The 18,386-nt window shown below is 37.9% G+C and overlaps 1 protein-coding gene across 1 annotated transcript in view; it reads left to right on the top strand.

Moving 5' to 3' along the window:
* LOC131237059 (protein STRICTOSIDINE SYNTHASE-LIKE 5-like) overlaps positions 1 to 16,992 on the top strand; it is a 28,550-nt gene extending 11,558 nt beyond the window's left edge. The window contains exons 3-4 of the mRNA XM_058234702.1: positions 15,940 to 16,072; positions 16,543 to 16,992. Of these exons, the coding sequence (XP_058090685.1) occupies positions 15,940 to 16,072; positions 16,543 to 16,818 (409 nt within the window). The 3' untranslated portion in view covers positions 16,819 to 16,992. The remainder of the gene's footprint in view (positions 1 to 15,939; positions 16,073 to 16,542) is intronic.
* The last annotated feature ends 1,394 nt before the right edge of the window (positions 16,993 to 18,386 follow it).

Genomic DNA, 18,386 nt, shown 5'->3' with positions numbered 1-18,386 from the left:
TGCAACGAACAGAAAATTTTCATATGTCAAGCATAGAATATAGACTCTTGATCAGGTGGGTGCTTGCATCTTCCTCATGTAAGGAAGTGGATTAGCTGACTAACTCAGCGTGCTACGGGATATTGAGTTAGCTCTGTAGGCCCATCGTGATGTATGGTTCTTATCCACTCCATCTATCCATTTTATCATCTCATTTTAGCCCATGACCTCAAAATTGAACCATGTCCAAAGTTCTAGCAGACCCTACTATAAAAAAAACGTTTGTGTTTTCACTTCATCCATGCTTGTGTTATCTTATGAAAAGGTTGGATGACAAATAAACATCCATATGGGCATCATTATCCTCATTGTTTCTTGTGGTGTGGTTCACTGGAGCTTTGGATAAGCTTCTATTTTATGCTCACCTCCTAAAATGATATGAAAAAACAGTTGGACAGTGTGGATAAGACAAATACATTCACAGTGGTCCCACCAGCCTTTCATTCATACATACTTAGGGCTTGTTTGTTAACTATGAAAAATAATAATCAACGTGGAATTGAGAAAATGCACGATGTTAAGTGTTGTTGGTTAATGCTGAATTCGAAAAGTACTACGTGATTTTTCATTGATTTTTTTTGGTAACAGAATAGTTTGTGTAACAGAGAATCCAACTTTTAACATGTGGAACTTCTTTAGGCCCTACCATGATTTATGTATTAGATCCACACCATCCATCAACTTTTTCATATCCTTCTAGAGCATGAGCCCAAAAACAAGGCATATGTAAAACTCAAGTGGACCACACTATAAAAACCAACGGATATTGAATAACTATATTTGAAACTTTCATCTGATCCAATTGTTGTATTTTAAATTATTTTAAAATAATTAGTATTTCAAAATGTCCATTGGGACGGGCCGTGGCCGTGGCTATAGGTGCACATGTGCCTCACTGATGTGTCTTTTCACTTAAGTCTGAAAGGTTGCATTCTTTCAAATTTTGTTTTGAAAAGTTGTCTTTTGAAGTCTAAGGGTCGCACCAATTGGGTTTAAATCCAATAGTCACAACCCTCTATGAAAGGGTGTCTCTACACCCTTAAGGGTGTCTTTTCAAAGTCTATAAATAGACTTCTGATTTTAAGTTTTGAAATGGATTAGAAAATCTGGTTTTCTCTTTAAAATATGTTCAAGTATTTTCTAGATCAGGTTAAGACTACAAGTGGTTCGAGCCCGTGTATAGTGGGTGTACCGCTGGGACTGGGTCATAGTCGTTGTATCCTAGATGTCGATTGCTCTGGAAACCTGTTGCACTTGGGACGCTGTCTAAGAGGAGCAAATTCGATTTCAAGCCAAGTGACTCACGTCACACCTCGACTTTTATAAACCGATAAGTTTTCTCTTTTTCTTAATTTAAATCTATTTTATTTGAATAGTTTTTCAAACTCCATATCCCAACAATCTTAAAATCAAATTTGTTTGAAAAACTATTGAAGAATTATGATTACATCTATCTAGTTGGAATAGTCCAAAATGAAACCAAACCAACCTGATTTGTGAGCCATGACCCATATAATCTAGAGTTGTCATATCCCACCTAATATTCATGATCTTGTAGATACTTTTTTTTTTTTTCAAAAAGTGGGCTCCTGCCACTGAATTTTTATTAAACCTGTAAGCTTTACAACCAATTTTCATTTCGGGGCTCCCCTGGAAAAAAGGACCAAGGGAGACCTATCATATGAGAAAGGAAAGGAAAAACAAACCACGAAGCGCCAAAACAACACGCTAAGAGGAATACCCAAAGCTGAACTTCCTTACTCTAATTGAACCCAGACCCACCTTATTGAGGAAGAGGAGACTGCAAATGCTGGACGGGATATCAGAGAACCTGTCATACGAGGAAGAGGACTGGCTCTCGCTGCCCTGGTGTGCCAAAGCGTCAGCAGGGGCATTTCCTTCCCTAAAAATGTGAGCGAATTCAATGCGACCCCTACTTTTCAAAAGCATAATCCGCTCTAGCCAATAATTCCACTTCCAGCTCATTTGGCTGATCCCGTTCAACATCTTCACCACTTGCAGGGAGTCGGATTCGAGGATGATATGCTGGAGCCCCTTAGACAAGACAAGGAGTAAGCCCTCGAACACAGCTCACAACTCGGCATAAGAGTTAGAACCAATGCCATAGCTTGAAGAAAAAGCACAGATGAACTGGCCCTTAGCGTCCCTGCAGATTCCACCTCCCCCAACTAGCCCCGGGTTACCTCTGGAGGAACCGTCAACGTTCATTTTCACCCAGTTAAACATGGCCTGATCCACCTGACTACCTCATTTTCACCCAGGAGGTCGAGCCGTGGACTAGACTCAGCTGCGCACCATTGGACATTGAACCTTTCTTGAGGGCGTTGTCCAGGTAGTTAAGAATGGTATACTCCCACCAAACTACTCTCCCCATCAGCACTCTCGAAGAAATCGTCTTTCCCTCAAAATGTGCAACGTTTCTCGCTTTCCAAAGCTCCCATAATAGACAACCAGTGATGAGCTTACCGATCAGCCGGGGGCTTCTCGAACCTACCATGGCGGCCCCCCATTGAGTCAATCTAGATTCCACCATCAATGCAGACTAGACGCTGATCTGAAACCGAGACCCCAAGCTGTTCCAGGCTAGTTTAGCCAACTCACTGTCCAGAAAAATATGATGGATGGACTCCACCGACGCACCACCATCACTGTGAAGCAAGCAGCAATCGCACTTAGATGCAAGCTGAATTCCCTGAGGCTGAATTAACTCATCCACTAGAATGGCTCCGTTTAACAATCTCCAGAGGAAAACAGAAATCTTAGGAGGCATCTTAGCATGCCACACCCAGCGAGCCCAAACCTTCCTAATCCTGCTGACTCTACTAGCAGACCTAGCCGAGCTTACCGAGAATCTTCCTGACGGGGTGAGAGGCCAAACCGGAACTTCAGGGCCATCAAAAATACAGAATACATGTTGAAAAATATAATCAATTGCATTCTGAGGCAAATAGCAAAAGACCACAGAGGGAGGAAAAGGGTCATTAGTTCCCAAAAGGCTGTTGACCTGTAAATTTAGTAGTTGAGCAGGAATTGGGACCAAAACTAGGCTTTGAAGAGGGCCCAGACCTGTCCAATTAACATTCCAAAGATTGCAATTACCCACACCGAGCTTCCACTGCACCACATAGTCGACTAGGGGAAAGAGATTCTTTATTTTTTTCCACATCGGGGACTGAGCACTATGGGATCTTACATTGGAGTGCACCATCAAATCCGCACTATATTTTGCAGCCATGAACGTAGCCCACTTGGATGAGCCAGTTTTGAAACGGATGGTCCATGCCATCTTGATGCCGAAAGCTTACATGGATTCTAATAACTTCTGAATTCCCAGACCACCTTCCATCTTGATGTAGGAAATACCCTTCCAACTACGCCAATGCAGTTTCTTTCTACCTTCAGCACATCCCTATAGAAAGTCAGCCAAACGCCTTTCGAGGACAGCCAGAAGTTGGGCAGGGATGTGAGTGGCAGCGATAGTGTGGATCGGGATGCTACCGAGAACATGGTTAAGTAAGACAAGTCTGCCTGCTTGAGACAAACATCTGGCCTACCAACCGTTTATACGGCCTTTTATTTTGTCGAAAAGGGGCTGGAAGTGGCTGGTCATTACCCTACCAATTACCAACGGAACCCCAAGATAGACGAGGTGAGTAGTCGCCTTCGAGATCCCCAACAGACCCTCGGTTGCTCTAACTCTGGACGACGTGAGCTTTGAATAAGTGAAAAAGGAGCTCTTTCGAAAATTTATGGCTTGACCCGAGGACTCTTGATACTCATCAAGGAAAGCCTTCAACTTCCGAAGGGAGGCTTTGCCCCCGTTGACGAACAACAGGGTATCGTCAGCATACAATAGGTGGGAGACCCAAAAACAGTCTCTGGCAACCCTAAAGGGCTGGCATAAGCCGCGGTCCAGTAAGCTAGATAAACCCCTACTCAGGACTTCAGAAGCGATAATGAACAGGCTAGGGGATAGAGGGTCTCTTTGCCGAAGACCTCTTAAGGACTTGAAGAAACCCGCCAGGGAACCGTTTACTATGACTGAGAACCAAACATTTGCCCAATAAATCTCAATCATTTGGATCCACCTGGAATTGAAGCCAAAACGGAGCAAAAATTGCTTGAGGAAAGGCCACTCCACCCTGTCGTATGCCTTCTCCATATCAAGCTTGATTACCATATGCCCTCCGCGAACCTTTCTATTGACGTCTCTAAATAGCTCTTGAGCTAGAGCGATGCTTTCCGAAATAGGCCTTCCTTGAATAAAAGCCCCCTACTCTGGCGAGATGATGGATGGGAGCACACGGCTCAGCCTAGCTGCAATAACATTCGACATGATTTTATATAGGCAATTACATAGATTGATCGGGCGGAAATCAACGAACTTAGATGGGGAGGCTGATTTAGGAATTAGTTAAATGAGGGAGGCTAACACAGCCCTTGGGAGATTTTCGCCTTGGAAGAGAAAGGTGGCTGCCTTGAGCAAGTCTCTACCCACCACTTCCCAGCAGGCCGAGAAAAAACCACTAGGAAAACCATCTAGACCCGGAGCCCCATCAACTGGGATGGCCTTGACCGCCACGTGTACCTCAGCAAGGGAAGGAAGGGAGAGCAACTTCTCATTTTCCTCATACGAGACAAGGGAAGGGATGACCTCGAGGATATTTGACTGATTAGCACACCTACCTGACGTGAAGAGATTAGAGAAATAGCGGACTACTTCTTCTCTAATAGCAGACTGATCTTGTAGATACTTATTAAGTAACTTCTTTGGACGCATGTGGTTACTATGCGTATTTATTGTATGGAAATCATCGAGCATAGAGAAGGTGTTTTTCTTGTTTATATATATATATATATATAATTCTTTGGACCACATGTACAAAAGTGAGCATATGCATTGACTGAGAACGATTATAGTACTTTAAATCTTGATATCTATAAATGAGAATAGTTAGACTATGATAAAACAAATGAGAGGCTTGAATTCATCAACAATTGGCCGGGTTCGTTGTAACCCCCGTTAGCACAAAGTATGATTCTCATGTTGTTAGTTGGGTCAGACTAAGGCCATCTTAGGTACTAGAGCTATGACATACATATGGTCTTTATGTCTCAAACATATGTCATTCTATCACACACATGTAAAATCCAAGAAATCTATAGTGCCTACCTCTTGGATAATATTAGGCCCTATTCACTCATAAGAAAGCCTGCATTTAGTAGATTTTCTCAAAATCATGATATGACATTAATGAGCCTTTCTTTTTAGATCTAAAAATTTACAATTTATTTTCTCATAACTTGAGCCAAACGTAACATTTATATGAAAATAAATCAAATTGTTGAACCATACTGAGTAGGATATACAGTAATCTCAACATCCATGTACAATAAAGAATAACCCAAAATATATTTCAAAATGGAATTTTGTGTTGGGATTCCCACTATATTAGGAATTCTTTTTTGTAAACCACCATGCATGATTAAAAAGAAAACTTTGAAAAGAAAAATATAAAAAAAACTTAAAAATGCAATCTTCCAACGTATCTTCTAAAATGCGCTTGATAAGTTAATGGTGTGGTCACTATCCCTTAAGTCTGTTAGTTGCTCACATGCGGATGAGTAATATTCATTATATAGTCAACCGGATGAAGGATCTAAATCCGTCACATACGTGCTATAAATAGAATTCTTGGTTTTGGAAAATTTAGTTGTTAATTATAAGCACTTCCATTATTTTCAAGTTGGTGCAACCCTTAAGAAGGTTCTAACAAGGAGTATCTAGTGGTTATAACCATTCTATCTGAACTTGACATATTGCATTGTTCACTCCCCAAGTATAGGGTTGTGATGTAGTAATAAACTCGGTGAGACCGAGGTCGAATCCCAAGGGACCGAAACCTGTACGTAATCTGAAAATAACTAGAACTAGAACTAGAATAAAATAAAATCTAAATCAGGTGGAATTGAGGAATAATGATGAAATAGTAAACTAAAATATGTAGATTCAAAGGTATGAAACTAGGGATTCAGAGGATCCACTTGTAGAGATCAGGGAGATCTTATGCCTGCATCAAGAATCATGGAAATTAAACTAAACTTGATCTAGTTTTCACGAGATGAAAGGTATATGAATTAGAATGGATTCCATCACCAAACCATGCCCAGGAGACGATGGCGAACAACAGGACTTCCTGACGTCATAATCACAATAAGGAAAAAGAAATACTCAAAGCCATTGCAGACCCATTGTAATTTCAGTCACAACAGATCATTAAAAACTAAAAGCATTCCCTTAATTATCAAACTAAAATCAAAGTTAGTTTATAGATTTAAATTAAATTACCAGCATAAAATGGAGTCTCCCATCTCGCTACAAGCTTCACCTCTTAGTCCTAGCTAAGAGGTTTAGCCTAGCCACATGATTAGGCTAATTCCAAAAAATAACATAAATAAAAAGAAAAATAAATAAATAAAACAATTTCACTTTCTGTCTCTGTGCTCCACGTCCAACCCAAGCTAAGCTTCGATCTAGAATAAATATGCTCTCTCTTTCTGTTACTTTTATAGGCAATGAAGGCAATAGCAGCGTCAGATCCTGCTGGAGTCGGAGAACTTCCTACATGTGTTTTCTTTACGCAACGCAGTAGGCCTGCGTTTTCCTTACGTAAAGCAACGTGCATAAGAGAACCTACGCTGGCTGTTTGGTGGGGCCCATTCCTGATATCGGCGGAAGAATTCAAGCCGTCCATTAGATGAAGAACGAAACATTAGTTAGAAATGACGTGGTATGGCTTGCATTCGGTGTGGCCCACAGAGAGTTTTCTTACACCGTTCGTCTTCTTTTAGACGGTTTGAAAACTGATCTTCATTATCTTCTGAAATTTGGTCACCTAGGCTTGGATGAGAGGGCACGTAGGCTCCTGATAGACGGTCCAGATTAGATCGTTGGTGTACGGTGGTGGCCCACAAGATTCGTCCGCAGGCTCTATTGTGAAACAGAGCCTGCACATTCAGCGCTGTGATGGCTGGTGGGTCCCAGATTGACCTCAGAAGGAAAATCCAATCCGTTCATTGCGTTCCTCTCAAAAAACTAGCTAGAAAAGGATATTTCTGTATGTCTTTTGGTTCGGCCCATTGAATCTTTTCTTTCACCGTCCATCTTGCGTTTGATCACTATTTACACGTGTGTGCACGCATGGGAATAGAAGGACACCTAGGCGGGGGTCCAGCCTCCCCTCTGAACGTAATGGACGGTCCAGATCTTGTAAACGGATGATGAGTGGGGCCCACTGGTGAAAACTTATGGACGATGGTAGGACGCTGTCTTTTTTTTGGTTTGGAGAAGATGGAGTCGGTCAGCATGTGCTGACCAACTTTGAGAGTTATAGTGCACGGCTAGTGCACTTGTCTACCGTGCACACATGATGTACATAAGGTCCCTAGAAGATGTTGGTAAGAAATCTGCTCTGTCCATCTGTATTCTCATCTCATTTGACGCGTTGATACCAATTTTGAAGCATATCCAGATAGCAGGTGGGCCCAAAATCAGAGTTTTAGGGGCTGATCAGCCCCCTACTCTGGCGAGATGATGGATGGGAGCACACGGCTCAGCCTAGCTGCAATAACATTCGACATGATTTTATATAGGCAATTACATAGACTGATCGGGCGGAAATCAACGAACTTAGATGGGGAGGCTGATTTAGGAATTAGGTAAATGAGGGAGGCTAACACAGCCCTTGGGAGATTTCCGCCTTGGAAGAGAAAGGTGGCTGCCTTGAGCAAGTCTCTACCCACTTCCCGGCAGGCCGAGAAAAAACCACCAGGAAAACCATCTGGACCCGGAGCCCCATCAACTAGGATGGCCTTAACCGCCACGTGTACCTCAGCAAGGGAAGGAAGGGAGAGCAACTTCTCATTTTCCTCATACGAGACAAGGGAATGGATGACCTCGAGGATATTTGACTGATCAACACACCTACCTGACGTGAAGAGATTAGAGAAATAGCGGACTACTTCTTCTCTAATAGCAAACTGATCTTGTAGATACTTGTTAAGTAAGTTCTTTGGACGCATGTGGTTACTATGCGTATTTATTGTATGGAAATCATCGAGCATAGAGAAGGTGTTTTTCTTGTTTATATATATATATATATATAAAATTCTTTGGACCACATGTACAAAAGTGAGCATATGCATTGACTGAGAACGATTATAGTACTTTAAATCTTGATATCTATAAATGAGAATAGTTAGACTATGATAAAACAAATGAGAGGCTTGAATTCATGAACAATTGGCCGGGTTCGTTGTAACCCCCGTTAGCACAAAGTATGATTCTCATGTTGTCAGTTGGGTCAGACTAAGGCCATCTTAGGTACTAGAGATATGACATACATATGGTCTTTATGTCTCAAACATATGTCATTCTATCACACACATGTAAAATCCAAGAAATCTATAGTGCCTACCTCTTGGATAATATTAGGCCCTATTCACTCATAAGAAAGCCTGCATTTAGTAGATTTTCTCAAAATCATGATATGACATTAATGAGCCTTTCTTTTTAGATCTAAAAATTTACAATTTATTTTCTCATAACTTGAGCCAAACGTAACATTTACATGAAAATAAATCAAACTGTTGAATCATACTGAGTAGGATATACACCAATCTCAACATCCATGTACAATAAAGATCAACTCAAAATGCATTTCAAAATGAGATTTTGTGTTGGAATTCCCATTATATTAGGAATTCTTTTTTGTAAACCACCATACATGGTTAAAAAGAAAACTTTTGAAAGAAAAATGTGAAAGAAACTTAAAAATACAATCTTCCAAAGTATCTTCTAAAATGGGCCTGATAGGTCAATGGTGTGGTCACTATCTCATAAGTCTGCTAGTTGCTCACATGCGGATGGGTAATATTCATTGTACAGTCTACATTCTGAACGTTAAATCCGTGCTTTTAGTATCCCGATCCAGTCCAAGCTCGCAATTAAACCTTGCAACACAAACATGATTAAAATAAGCTATTAAATGGTACTATGTTCATAAATCCAGGCAATAACTAGGTCTGATATGTAATATTTGACCCTCAACAGCATGAGATCAAATAGCATTCCGATGACCCTTGATCTAGTGCACTGATCTGATGGACCTTACATGGGTACAAAATCGCCTAATATGGAAGGACTCGAATGTCTCAATAATAAGATTTCTTGGATAATCTCATTAAATAAAAAAAAAGTGACGATGGCTCAAATCCAAAAGGGTATAAAATAATAATAATAATACTAATAATAATAATGAACCGATAATCTAACCACTTATTCAGTGGGAATGAAGTAAACAGCTAGAATCATTTATCGTAATTGTTCGTGGGTTTATTCTCTTTTGAATTTGCTCTTATAGGCAACCTTTTAATATTTTAACAGATCATTGTAGTTCATACACATGTAATCTATAATTCTATATGCTATATGTCTTTGGATAATCTAATATAGGCCCAATTTTGATGATCAAGACTATTCAACTAATGTGTTGGACCATGTATAATGTGTGTCACCAAAATATTCTTCCATTGGACAATCTTACATGTCCAACTTATGAACTGTAAGTGGATGGTTTATTGTCTACTTTATGATAAGAGATTTTGGAAAGATATTTGATGGCGACTAATGGTGGGTGGCACAAGAGTGCATGGTTTAAATTGTGAAAAAATGCGGCCTACTATATTATTGGTGTTAGAACAAATATAACATATCATTTTGATCAAGTGCATGTTAAGGAATTAATTTTTATGTGATTGATGCGCATAGAATGAATATCTATATTGATGTTGATCTTTAGAAATGCAGTAGAATGCACGGTTTCACACTAAGGCGTTACTGCACATATGTTTGTAACATGAATAGTTCATTAGTGGGTTATTCTTTATATTTATGGTGACCTAAAAATTAAGTTATAATGTAGATCAACCATTGGTATGAATGACCTTTATGATAATGAGTGCACATAAGGAATAAATCAGTATGTTATATTGAACTTAATCAAATCAATCGGCAAGTCTATCAAACCATATGCCCACTTATTACTGTGTATCTATGGACAACGCACATTATTCATTTTGTATTATTGCATGTATCTTGTGGCCTTTGATCCATCCTATGTGGGTTGATGATTAATATATTCAAATCTTATATTCATGTGTTACATGTACAAAATATATTCTTCTCATTATAATATGAAACATTAAACAATATATGACTCTTGATACATAGATACTCAGAAATTGTACATATCTGGAAAAGATCCAATTTATAAAGATTTTAAATTGTGGGGGTTATGTACTTAGATGCACTATAAGGGTCCAAAGTTATAGATCCATACAGATGTTATATTGGCTCATGTGGGATGATTGTGCTGATATATTTTTAAAATATTACCTTTTGCGGAACTAATAGATGAAAGGTCTAGATCTTGCATGTGTGCTACTTTTCTGAATATTAGGTATTCGATAACTCACATTATATGAATGCTTGTCTCTTTAGAGTTTCATTTACCATGAAGCAAAAGGTGACTTGATTTTCTCAAGTGGACTAGTAGTGAATGTGCCTTAATTCAATGTTAATTCTAACTTACATTTTATTATCTAGAAAGTAATATTATAGAATATTGAGTCCAATAACAGATAGACCGTTGTCATATATCACCTAATTATTTGACAAATTACATTCACTTTGGCGTCGTTTACCATATTTTCTAGACAAAATTATTTGTTTAGAAAGGCGGAGGAAATGTTATTTCCATCCGATCATGTGCCAACGTAGAACACATGTTAGATCTAATTAATTCATATGATAGTTCCTACGAAAGATTTTTCTTTTAAACTCTTGGTTAATGGGTTTATCAGGTAGGATATATAGATAAACCATTTAACTCATGAAGTATAAGTTTAGTCAATAAGTATTTGATAAATGGATTAACATAAAATTAAAAATTTGCACTAAGGAAACTGTATGTTAAATGTTATGGATCAATATGCATATGTGTTACATTGGCATCATGTAGGTTTTGGATACAAGATATCTGGAATCAAACTGATTACATGTTTTAATGATCTAATTGGTAGCCATCAAATAGATGGTTAGAAAGAAAATTATTAGCAGTTTGAATTCAAAGATAATTGTTAGATCAATGAGATTTTTAGGTTATATTTTATTCTCATTGGAGGCTAGATTTAGATATTTGGAATTGGTATTCATATGAGACTATAAGTTTATGTGATGAATTATGTTGTTTTACCATCAACAAATGTATCTAATAACTAAACTTAAGCACCTATGGAGCTCATTGTTCAATCCGTCGATCAAGATACTTGATAATGAACTTGCACATTTCTTCTCCATATTCAGTTGCCAAATATCCATTGATTGTGTTGAATTCTAATCACTAATTGATAAATTGGCCAACCTTTTATATGTCAGGAAACATGTGATAACATGATAATGTTGTAATATGATTACATGAAGGTCATACTCTATTTTAATTGTCATATGTCTATTCATGACAGATTCTCCAGCCTCTTTGTACTATAGATACAATAAGTTCGATTTACTTTACCACCAATTGGTTGAATAGTAAAAGTACATTCAAGACTAAGAAAGTTGGTTGTATTCAGAGCCGGTGATATGACAACTATCATAATAAAAGTGATGCTCAGTATTTGTTGCTTGAGGGAGTCCTAATAATTATTGACTTTGTGAAGTTAGAAATGAGTTTGGTATGCATTGACTTGAGATATGAATAGTCAAAGAGGATGCGACTAACTGCCGAAGACTTGACTAAGGAGCAAAATGAGGAATCTGCCTAAACAGAGGCTCGTTTTTATGTAGCTAGTTAGTGAAGTAATAACTTATCAAGGTGATGATTCGTAGCTATTTCGAAAGGATAATCAGCCACATTGGGAGTAAGACATAGCCTAACTCCTATGGAAGGTAACAATGGTTAATTTTCCGTAATAAGCGAAAGCCTGACAGATAAATGACGGGTGGAGGTAAAAGGCCTATGGGTCATAAATTCTTCGACCAAATGACTATCTAAAATATTAGTCAATGATACATCGAAGGGAATTGGGTTGATCGTAATATATAAGTTACCAGTGTTGGCAACACAATCTATACAAGTAGAGATCTTATGTGATAGGTTTAATAGGTAAACAATAAGATACAAGGTAGACGATTGCACTGATATATGAGCCCTTTCTATGGTGTATAGTGCGAGCAACATTGAAGAAGGATGAGTTTTTGAACTCTTAATGAATCCATAGCCATATATTTGGTGGTGTACCCAATTACTGCGTACACTTGATGGAATTCACCTATATGGGTGTGAAGGTGGAGGCCGCTTCCTATAAGAATGTAGGTGAATTCTCTAGAGCACTCATGAAATCCAAGAAATGGTGCATGGCCAAAATGCACCGAACCATAGAATCACTTAAAGTGAAAAAGTTGTGTGAGGGGCATGTACTTGCGATTTACATCAAAAGGAATCAAGTTCAATACTATGGTGTCACCTAATTCCTATATACCTATCATACTTACTCTAATGTCGATTCAAGTCTATGGTGACACTGACACCATTTCACAACTCTTCCATCTTAACCCGAAATGTCAACAAAATTTGAAACATGTGGGGGATTGTTGTATTTTAAATTATATTAAAATAATTAGCGTTTCAAAATATCCATTGGAACGGGCCGTAGTTGTGGCCATAGGTGCACATGTGCCCTACGGATGTGTCTTTTCACTTAAGTCTGAAAGGTTGCATCCTTTCAAATTTTGTTTTGAAAAGTTGTGTCTTTTAAAGTATAAGGGTCGCACCAATTGGGTTTAAACCCAATAGTCACAACCCTCTATGAAAGGGTATCTCTACACTCTTAAGGGTGTCTTTTCAAAGTCTATAAATACACTTCTGATTTTAAGTTTTGAAATGGATTAGAAAATCTGATTTTCTCTTTAAAATATGTTCAAGTATTTTCTAGTTCGAGTTAAGACTACAAGTGGTTCGATCCCGTGTACAGTGAGTGCACTACTGGGATCGGGGCATAGTTGTTGTATCCTGGAGGTCGATTGCTCTGGAAACCTGTTGTACTTAGGATGCTGTCCAAGGAGAGCAAATTCGATTTCAAGCCAAGTGACGTTGTCCAACGTTCGGTTTAACTTCTCGGTGTTTTCACTTCATCTAAGTGAAAATGACATTATAAACGGTTTAGATGGAATATAAACATCAAGGTGGTGAGCCTAGGAAGGTTTCAATGGTAGGTATTCCTTTCCCCACTATTTCATCTTGTATGGCCCACTTGAGTTTTGGATCCTTCTAATTTTTGGTATCTTTTCCTAAAATGAGCTCGAAAACCGGATTGACATGTTGGATTTCTCACAAACATAACAGTGGCCCCCACTCAGAATCCTTGCGCAAGAAACTTCTTGCCAATAATGAGAGAGATTGGACAATGCAACTTCTTGCCAATAATGAGAGAGATTGGACAATGCTTATTATGCCCCACTATAACATATGTGTTTTATCCATACTGTTCATCTATTTTTTTTTTAAAGATCATTTTAATGCATTGGCTTAAAAATGAGAAAGATCCAAATCTCATGAAGACCACACCACAAGAAAACAATGGTGATTGAATGCACACCATTAAAAACTTGCTAGGCCCGCTGTAATGTTTATTTATCATCTAAGTTGTTGATTAGGTCACATAGACATGGATGAAGGGAAAACACAAATATTACTTTCATCCATGACTTTTTTGGTCCCAACGAAGCTCTTAATAGTGGTCATTCAATCACCACTATTTCCTATGGTCTGGTCCACATGAAATTTAGATCTTCCTCATTTTTTGGATCATTCCCTAAAATGATTTTAAAAAATAGATGTACGGAGTGGATAAAAAATGTATGTTATGGCGGGGCCACACGATACCGTTCAATCGCCACCTCATTGTAACAACTTTAGTCATTTTAATAAGCAATAGTTGAATTAAATGGAATGATTTTATTTTTACATGATAAAAAATAATTTCTTTGTAATGTAAAACATTTCCAAATAGGAAATAGGGCAAATGTGTCAAATTAACAAATTTTAGACATTTCAGACATTTGTTAACAAATAGGTTGTTTCGAATTCAATACTTAATTTTTAGACTTTAACAATAGTTATCAAACAAGTTTTTTGACTGTAGATTTAGATTTTGTGTTTAGATTTTACATTCAGGCTTCAGATTTCAAATTCAGGCTTTAGACTTCAGATTTAACAAATGGGACCTTAGAGCTGTACATGAGTTGAATAGAGTCGAGCTTAGCCTAGCTCAACTTGGCTCAGTCAGCAACCTACCCTAGCTTGAACTCGGTTCTGCTCGGCTTGGTCAACAGCTCGAGCAACTCAAGCTAAATTCAAACTAAGCTTGAGCTCAATCTTTTGAGTTGAGTTCGAGCCGTTAAGCTGAATTCGAGCTTAGGTTTTTAAATTGTTAATATATATAATATTTAATATATATTATATATTATATATAATATAAAATTTGGGGCAAAAATCTAAAAAAAAAAAAAAAAAAAACAAACAAACAAACAAACAAAACCCCTTTTTACAATAAAGGATCAGAGTGCCTTGGCTTTTTTTCTTTTTTTTTTCAAAAGAAGTGAAGTCATGCATTGGAAATTGGATTGCGTGCTTAGTAACCCATTGTGAATGTATGTGGCTTATACATGCCATCCATCCGTTTTTTCAGCTCATTTTAACAGTTGAGCCAAAAATTAAAGCATATCTAAAGCTCAACAGGAAAAGGTATGAATAATGATTTCCACGGTTGAGACCTTCATAAGGCTGACGGTGATGTTCAGGAAACCACGAAGACATGAATAAATGTAAAACACAAATATCAGTTTGATCCAAAACTTTTGTAGCCCTCAAGAATTTTTCAATGGAAAACATTTAATTTATACTGTTTTTTGTGGTGTGGTACCCTTGAGCTTTGGATATGCACTATTTTTGTATTCAGGCCTGGAAAAATGGATGAACGGAGTGAATAAAATACATAAATCATGGTTGGCCCCGTACTGAGTTACTCAGAACCCTATCTGCTTCCCATGCAGTGAGGAGTTAGTGTCGCTCTTTCATCTCAACGTTCAGTTCTAGTTAAAATTTCTATTTTCATTTTTATTTTATTTAAGATGTTAGCAAGCTAGGCTAATCTCTTAGCTAAGGTTAAAAGATGAACCTTTTGATGAATTCTGATATTTAATTTCATTTTTAATTCAAATTAATGATTTTTTAAGTTGAATTGTGATTATGTGTGATTGAATTTCTAAATTGAAAAAACGAATCAATCTGTAAAGTTGATTGATCTATTGTTAACCTTGAGTATTCTTAGTAAAATTATATCTAGTACATGCAGTAATTGGGCCACGATTTTAGAAGCAATTATACGGGTGGGAGAACTTCGGCCAAGTATTTCTCTGCCATATATTTGTTTCATAGACTATGGCCCACCTGACGAGTGATTCTTGGGTAGCACATCTAAATAGTTCCATAGTGGTCATCATCTTCATCTGAACGGTATATAAATTGATCACTATTGAGAAATGACATTTCTACCCCTCAAAATAAACATAACTAAATTACCCCTCCCAAGTTAGAAGTAACACTCATCGTAAGTAGGGTGGTCAAGTGGCCAGGCATACAGTTAGCTTAGACTCAGATTTTGAAAGATTCAGGTTAGGCCTATTTAAAAATTTGATTTTTTGAAGCCAGGCAAGTGTTCCCTACCATAAACTTACTAGAATTTGCTTTTTGATTGTAGGAGGAGGTGTAGAAAATATCACATCCAAGGTGAGAAGAAAGGATCGGTGGACGACTTTGTCGATAACTTGCCTGGATATCCCGACAATATCAGATGTGATGGCGACGGTCATTTTTGGATAGGAATTGCAATGGTTTGTTCTTTTTTACCTTAATCCATGGCTGCATTTTTTATTTTTTATTTTTTCACAAACACTAAATAATGAAGGCCCGGTACTAAAGGCCCGGTACTAGAGGAGGCGATGCTGGCCCCACCATCCAGATTGAATTTGATTTAGAACTGATTTTAGGCCTGAGCTGATATCTAGGCCCACAAGTTTTTCATTGGGCTGATTGCTGACCAGCCGAAAATAAATGGCCAGGATAGTACCCAGTTTTAACCACCTTTCAATCGAGGCATGTGCAGAGCCTAGCTCCAGGCTAGTTCCAGGCCTTACAAATAAATGGGTCGTGCTGAGATTGATGATGAGATGTCCCATTTCTACCCCTGTTAGTTCCAACCTGCAGATATTGGCCTAAGGTCTTACTCGCACTAGGTTCATGGACTGTACACATGGTCATGTGCCTTTCATTTTATTATTTATCTTGGCCTTTGATATTGTAGGGAAGGACATTGTTTTATGATTGGATGATGATGAACCCATTCATAAGGAAGACAATCGTGATCATTGAGAAGTTCGTAAAGATGCCTAACATGCAGCAGGACGGCGGGGTATTGGAAGTCAGCTTGGAGGGTGAACCACTTGCCTTATATTCGGACCCCGCGCTCTTTGGGGTCACCGGCGGGCTGAAAGTAAGAAACCATCTTTACTATGGTTTGCTTGCCGGAAGCTACATAGGCCGCATCGATCTCACCCGACATGCAGCACGTGCCGAATGAATCTCCATGTATAGGTGCACTATTTTCTTAATAAAAGAAAAGATGGCGTGCTTGGGCTTTGTAAGGTATTAAAGAGAACAATCGAAAGAGCATACGTTTAACATTTCATGTATGATCTGCCTTGCTTGGTAGCAAACGCCCCCTAACATGATAAAGGCTCTAGTTATTCGTACAGCTGCATGTAGTCATACTGTTTGAAGTACTCTTAGAGAGGTTTATTTTGGAGATATAGCTTAGTCTGCAGTTGAATTATTATTATTATAAGAGCTAGATTCTTGGGTTATTTAGTTGCCAAACCTGGGCCCATTTTTATGCGTGGTACGGTCTAGGCCATCGGACACGCTAATTAGCTTAGGCTTGGAAATCTACTTTATCTAAAATTGTAGAAAAGCAATATAATTAATAAAAAATCTCTTTTTAGCCTAATGGCTAAAGTGTTTGATATTTAAGTAGGAGTCACGTGTTCAAGTTTTGATTGATTGATGTAGTAGCATTTATGGGCCTGTTTTAGTGGCCATTTCAGTTTCAAATCAATTCAATTAATGATGATTTCTACTGTAAGAAGAAAAGAGTGGATTTAAAAAATTGACTTCGTATGAAAAATCTCATTATTTATTAGATAACCAAAATCTACGCTGGAGAAATGAATATAGTAATGACTGCTTTATAGAATTGGTAGTTTTCTTTAGAAATCTAACCGCATAAAATGTCTAATTAAGGAAAGGTGTTTTCTTTTTCCACAAGTACATTAAAGGGAGGAGCTTGTAAAGTTGTGCTAGGATTATTACAAATTTCTTGTAAATGTAAATGTAAATGTCGCTTGAATGAGCAATTGTAGAGCTAGCAAACAAGAAGAATCCATATGCAAGGGACCCTTGTTTGTCAATCCGAACCATTAATCTAAAGGGGCTGGCTAAAATAGAGGACCATGCAGACCATATAATGAAAGCCCGCCACATTCAACACTGTTGAAGAACGATTTGGGCCTTTTCTGGGTTGGATTGTATTTGGGGCCAGTTTGGCCCAGTGACAGGCCAGATGGAATTTTCCTAATTTGCATCACATTATTAATGAAATAAGAGACGAGGTCAGAACCCACGTCATTGATCTCTCCTTTACTCAATCTCCCTTTCTTTCTTTAATACTTGGGAAGCCAGTTGGGTTCTTACGGATCAGCTGTATAAGATTGTGAAGGCCAAATCTTAATGACAAGTTGTTTGTCGACTCGTTGGGTAAGGATCTGGTAATGAAAAGCAACGTCACTACAAGAAATATGATTTTTACCGACGAAATTTTTTTCATTAGTAAAAAGGACTTTTACTGACGAAAATAATTTGCATCGGTAAAAGTAGACTTTTACCAATGAAATTCTAAATTCGTAGGTAAAAGTCCCTTTTACCAATGAAAATTTTCATCGATGAAGATTGTTTTCAATTTTCGGAAAGTTTACTTTTACCAACGGAAATTTTCGTCGATAAAGGCTGTCCGTAGATAAAAGTTGTTATAAATTTTTGAAAAAAAAAAAATCAAAAAGTTTACTTTTAGATGAGACTTTTACCTACAAACAT

The sequence above is a fragment of the Magnolia sinica genome, chromosome 2 (genome assembly GCF_029962835.1).
Source record: "Magnolia sinica isolate HGM2019 chromosome 2, MsV1, whole genome shotgun sequence".
Classification (NCBI taxonomy): domain Eukaryota; kingdom Viridiplantae; phylum Streptophyta; class Magnoliopsida; order Magnoliales; family Magnoliaceae; genus Magnolia; species Magnolia sinica.
Note: the sequence above shows the minus strand (reverse complement) of the source record. Positions and strands in the feature narration are given on the sequence as shown.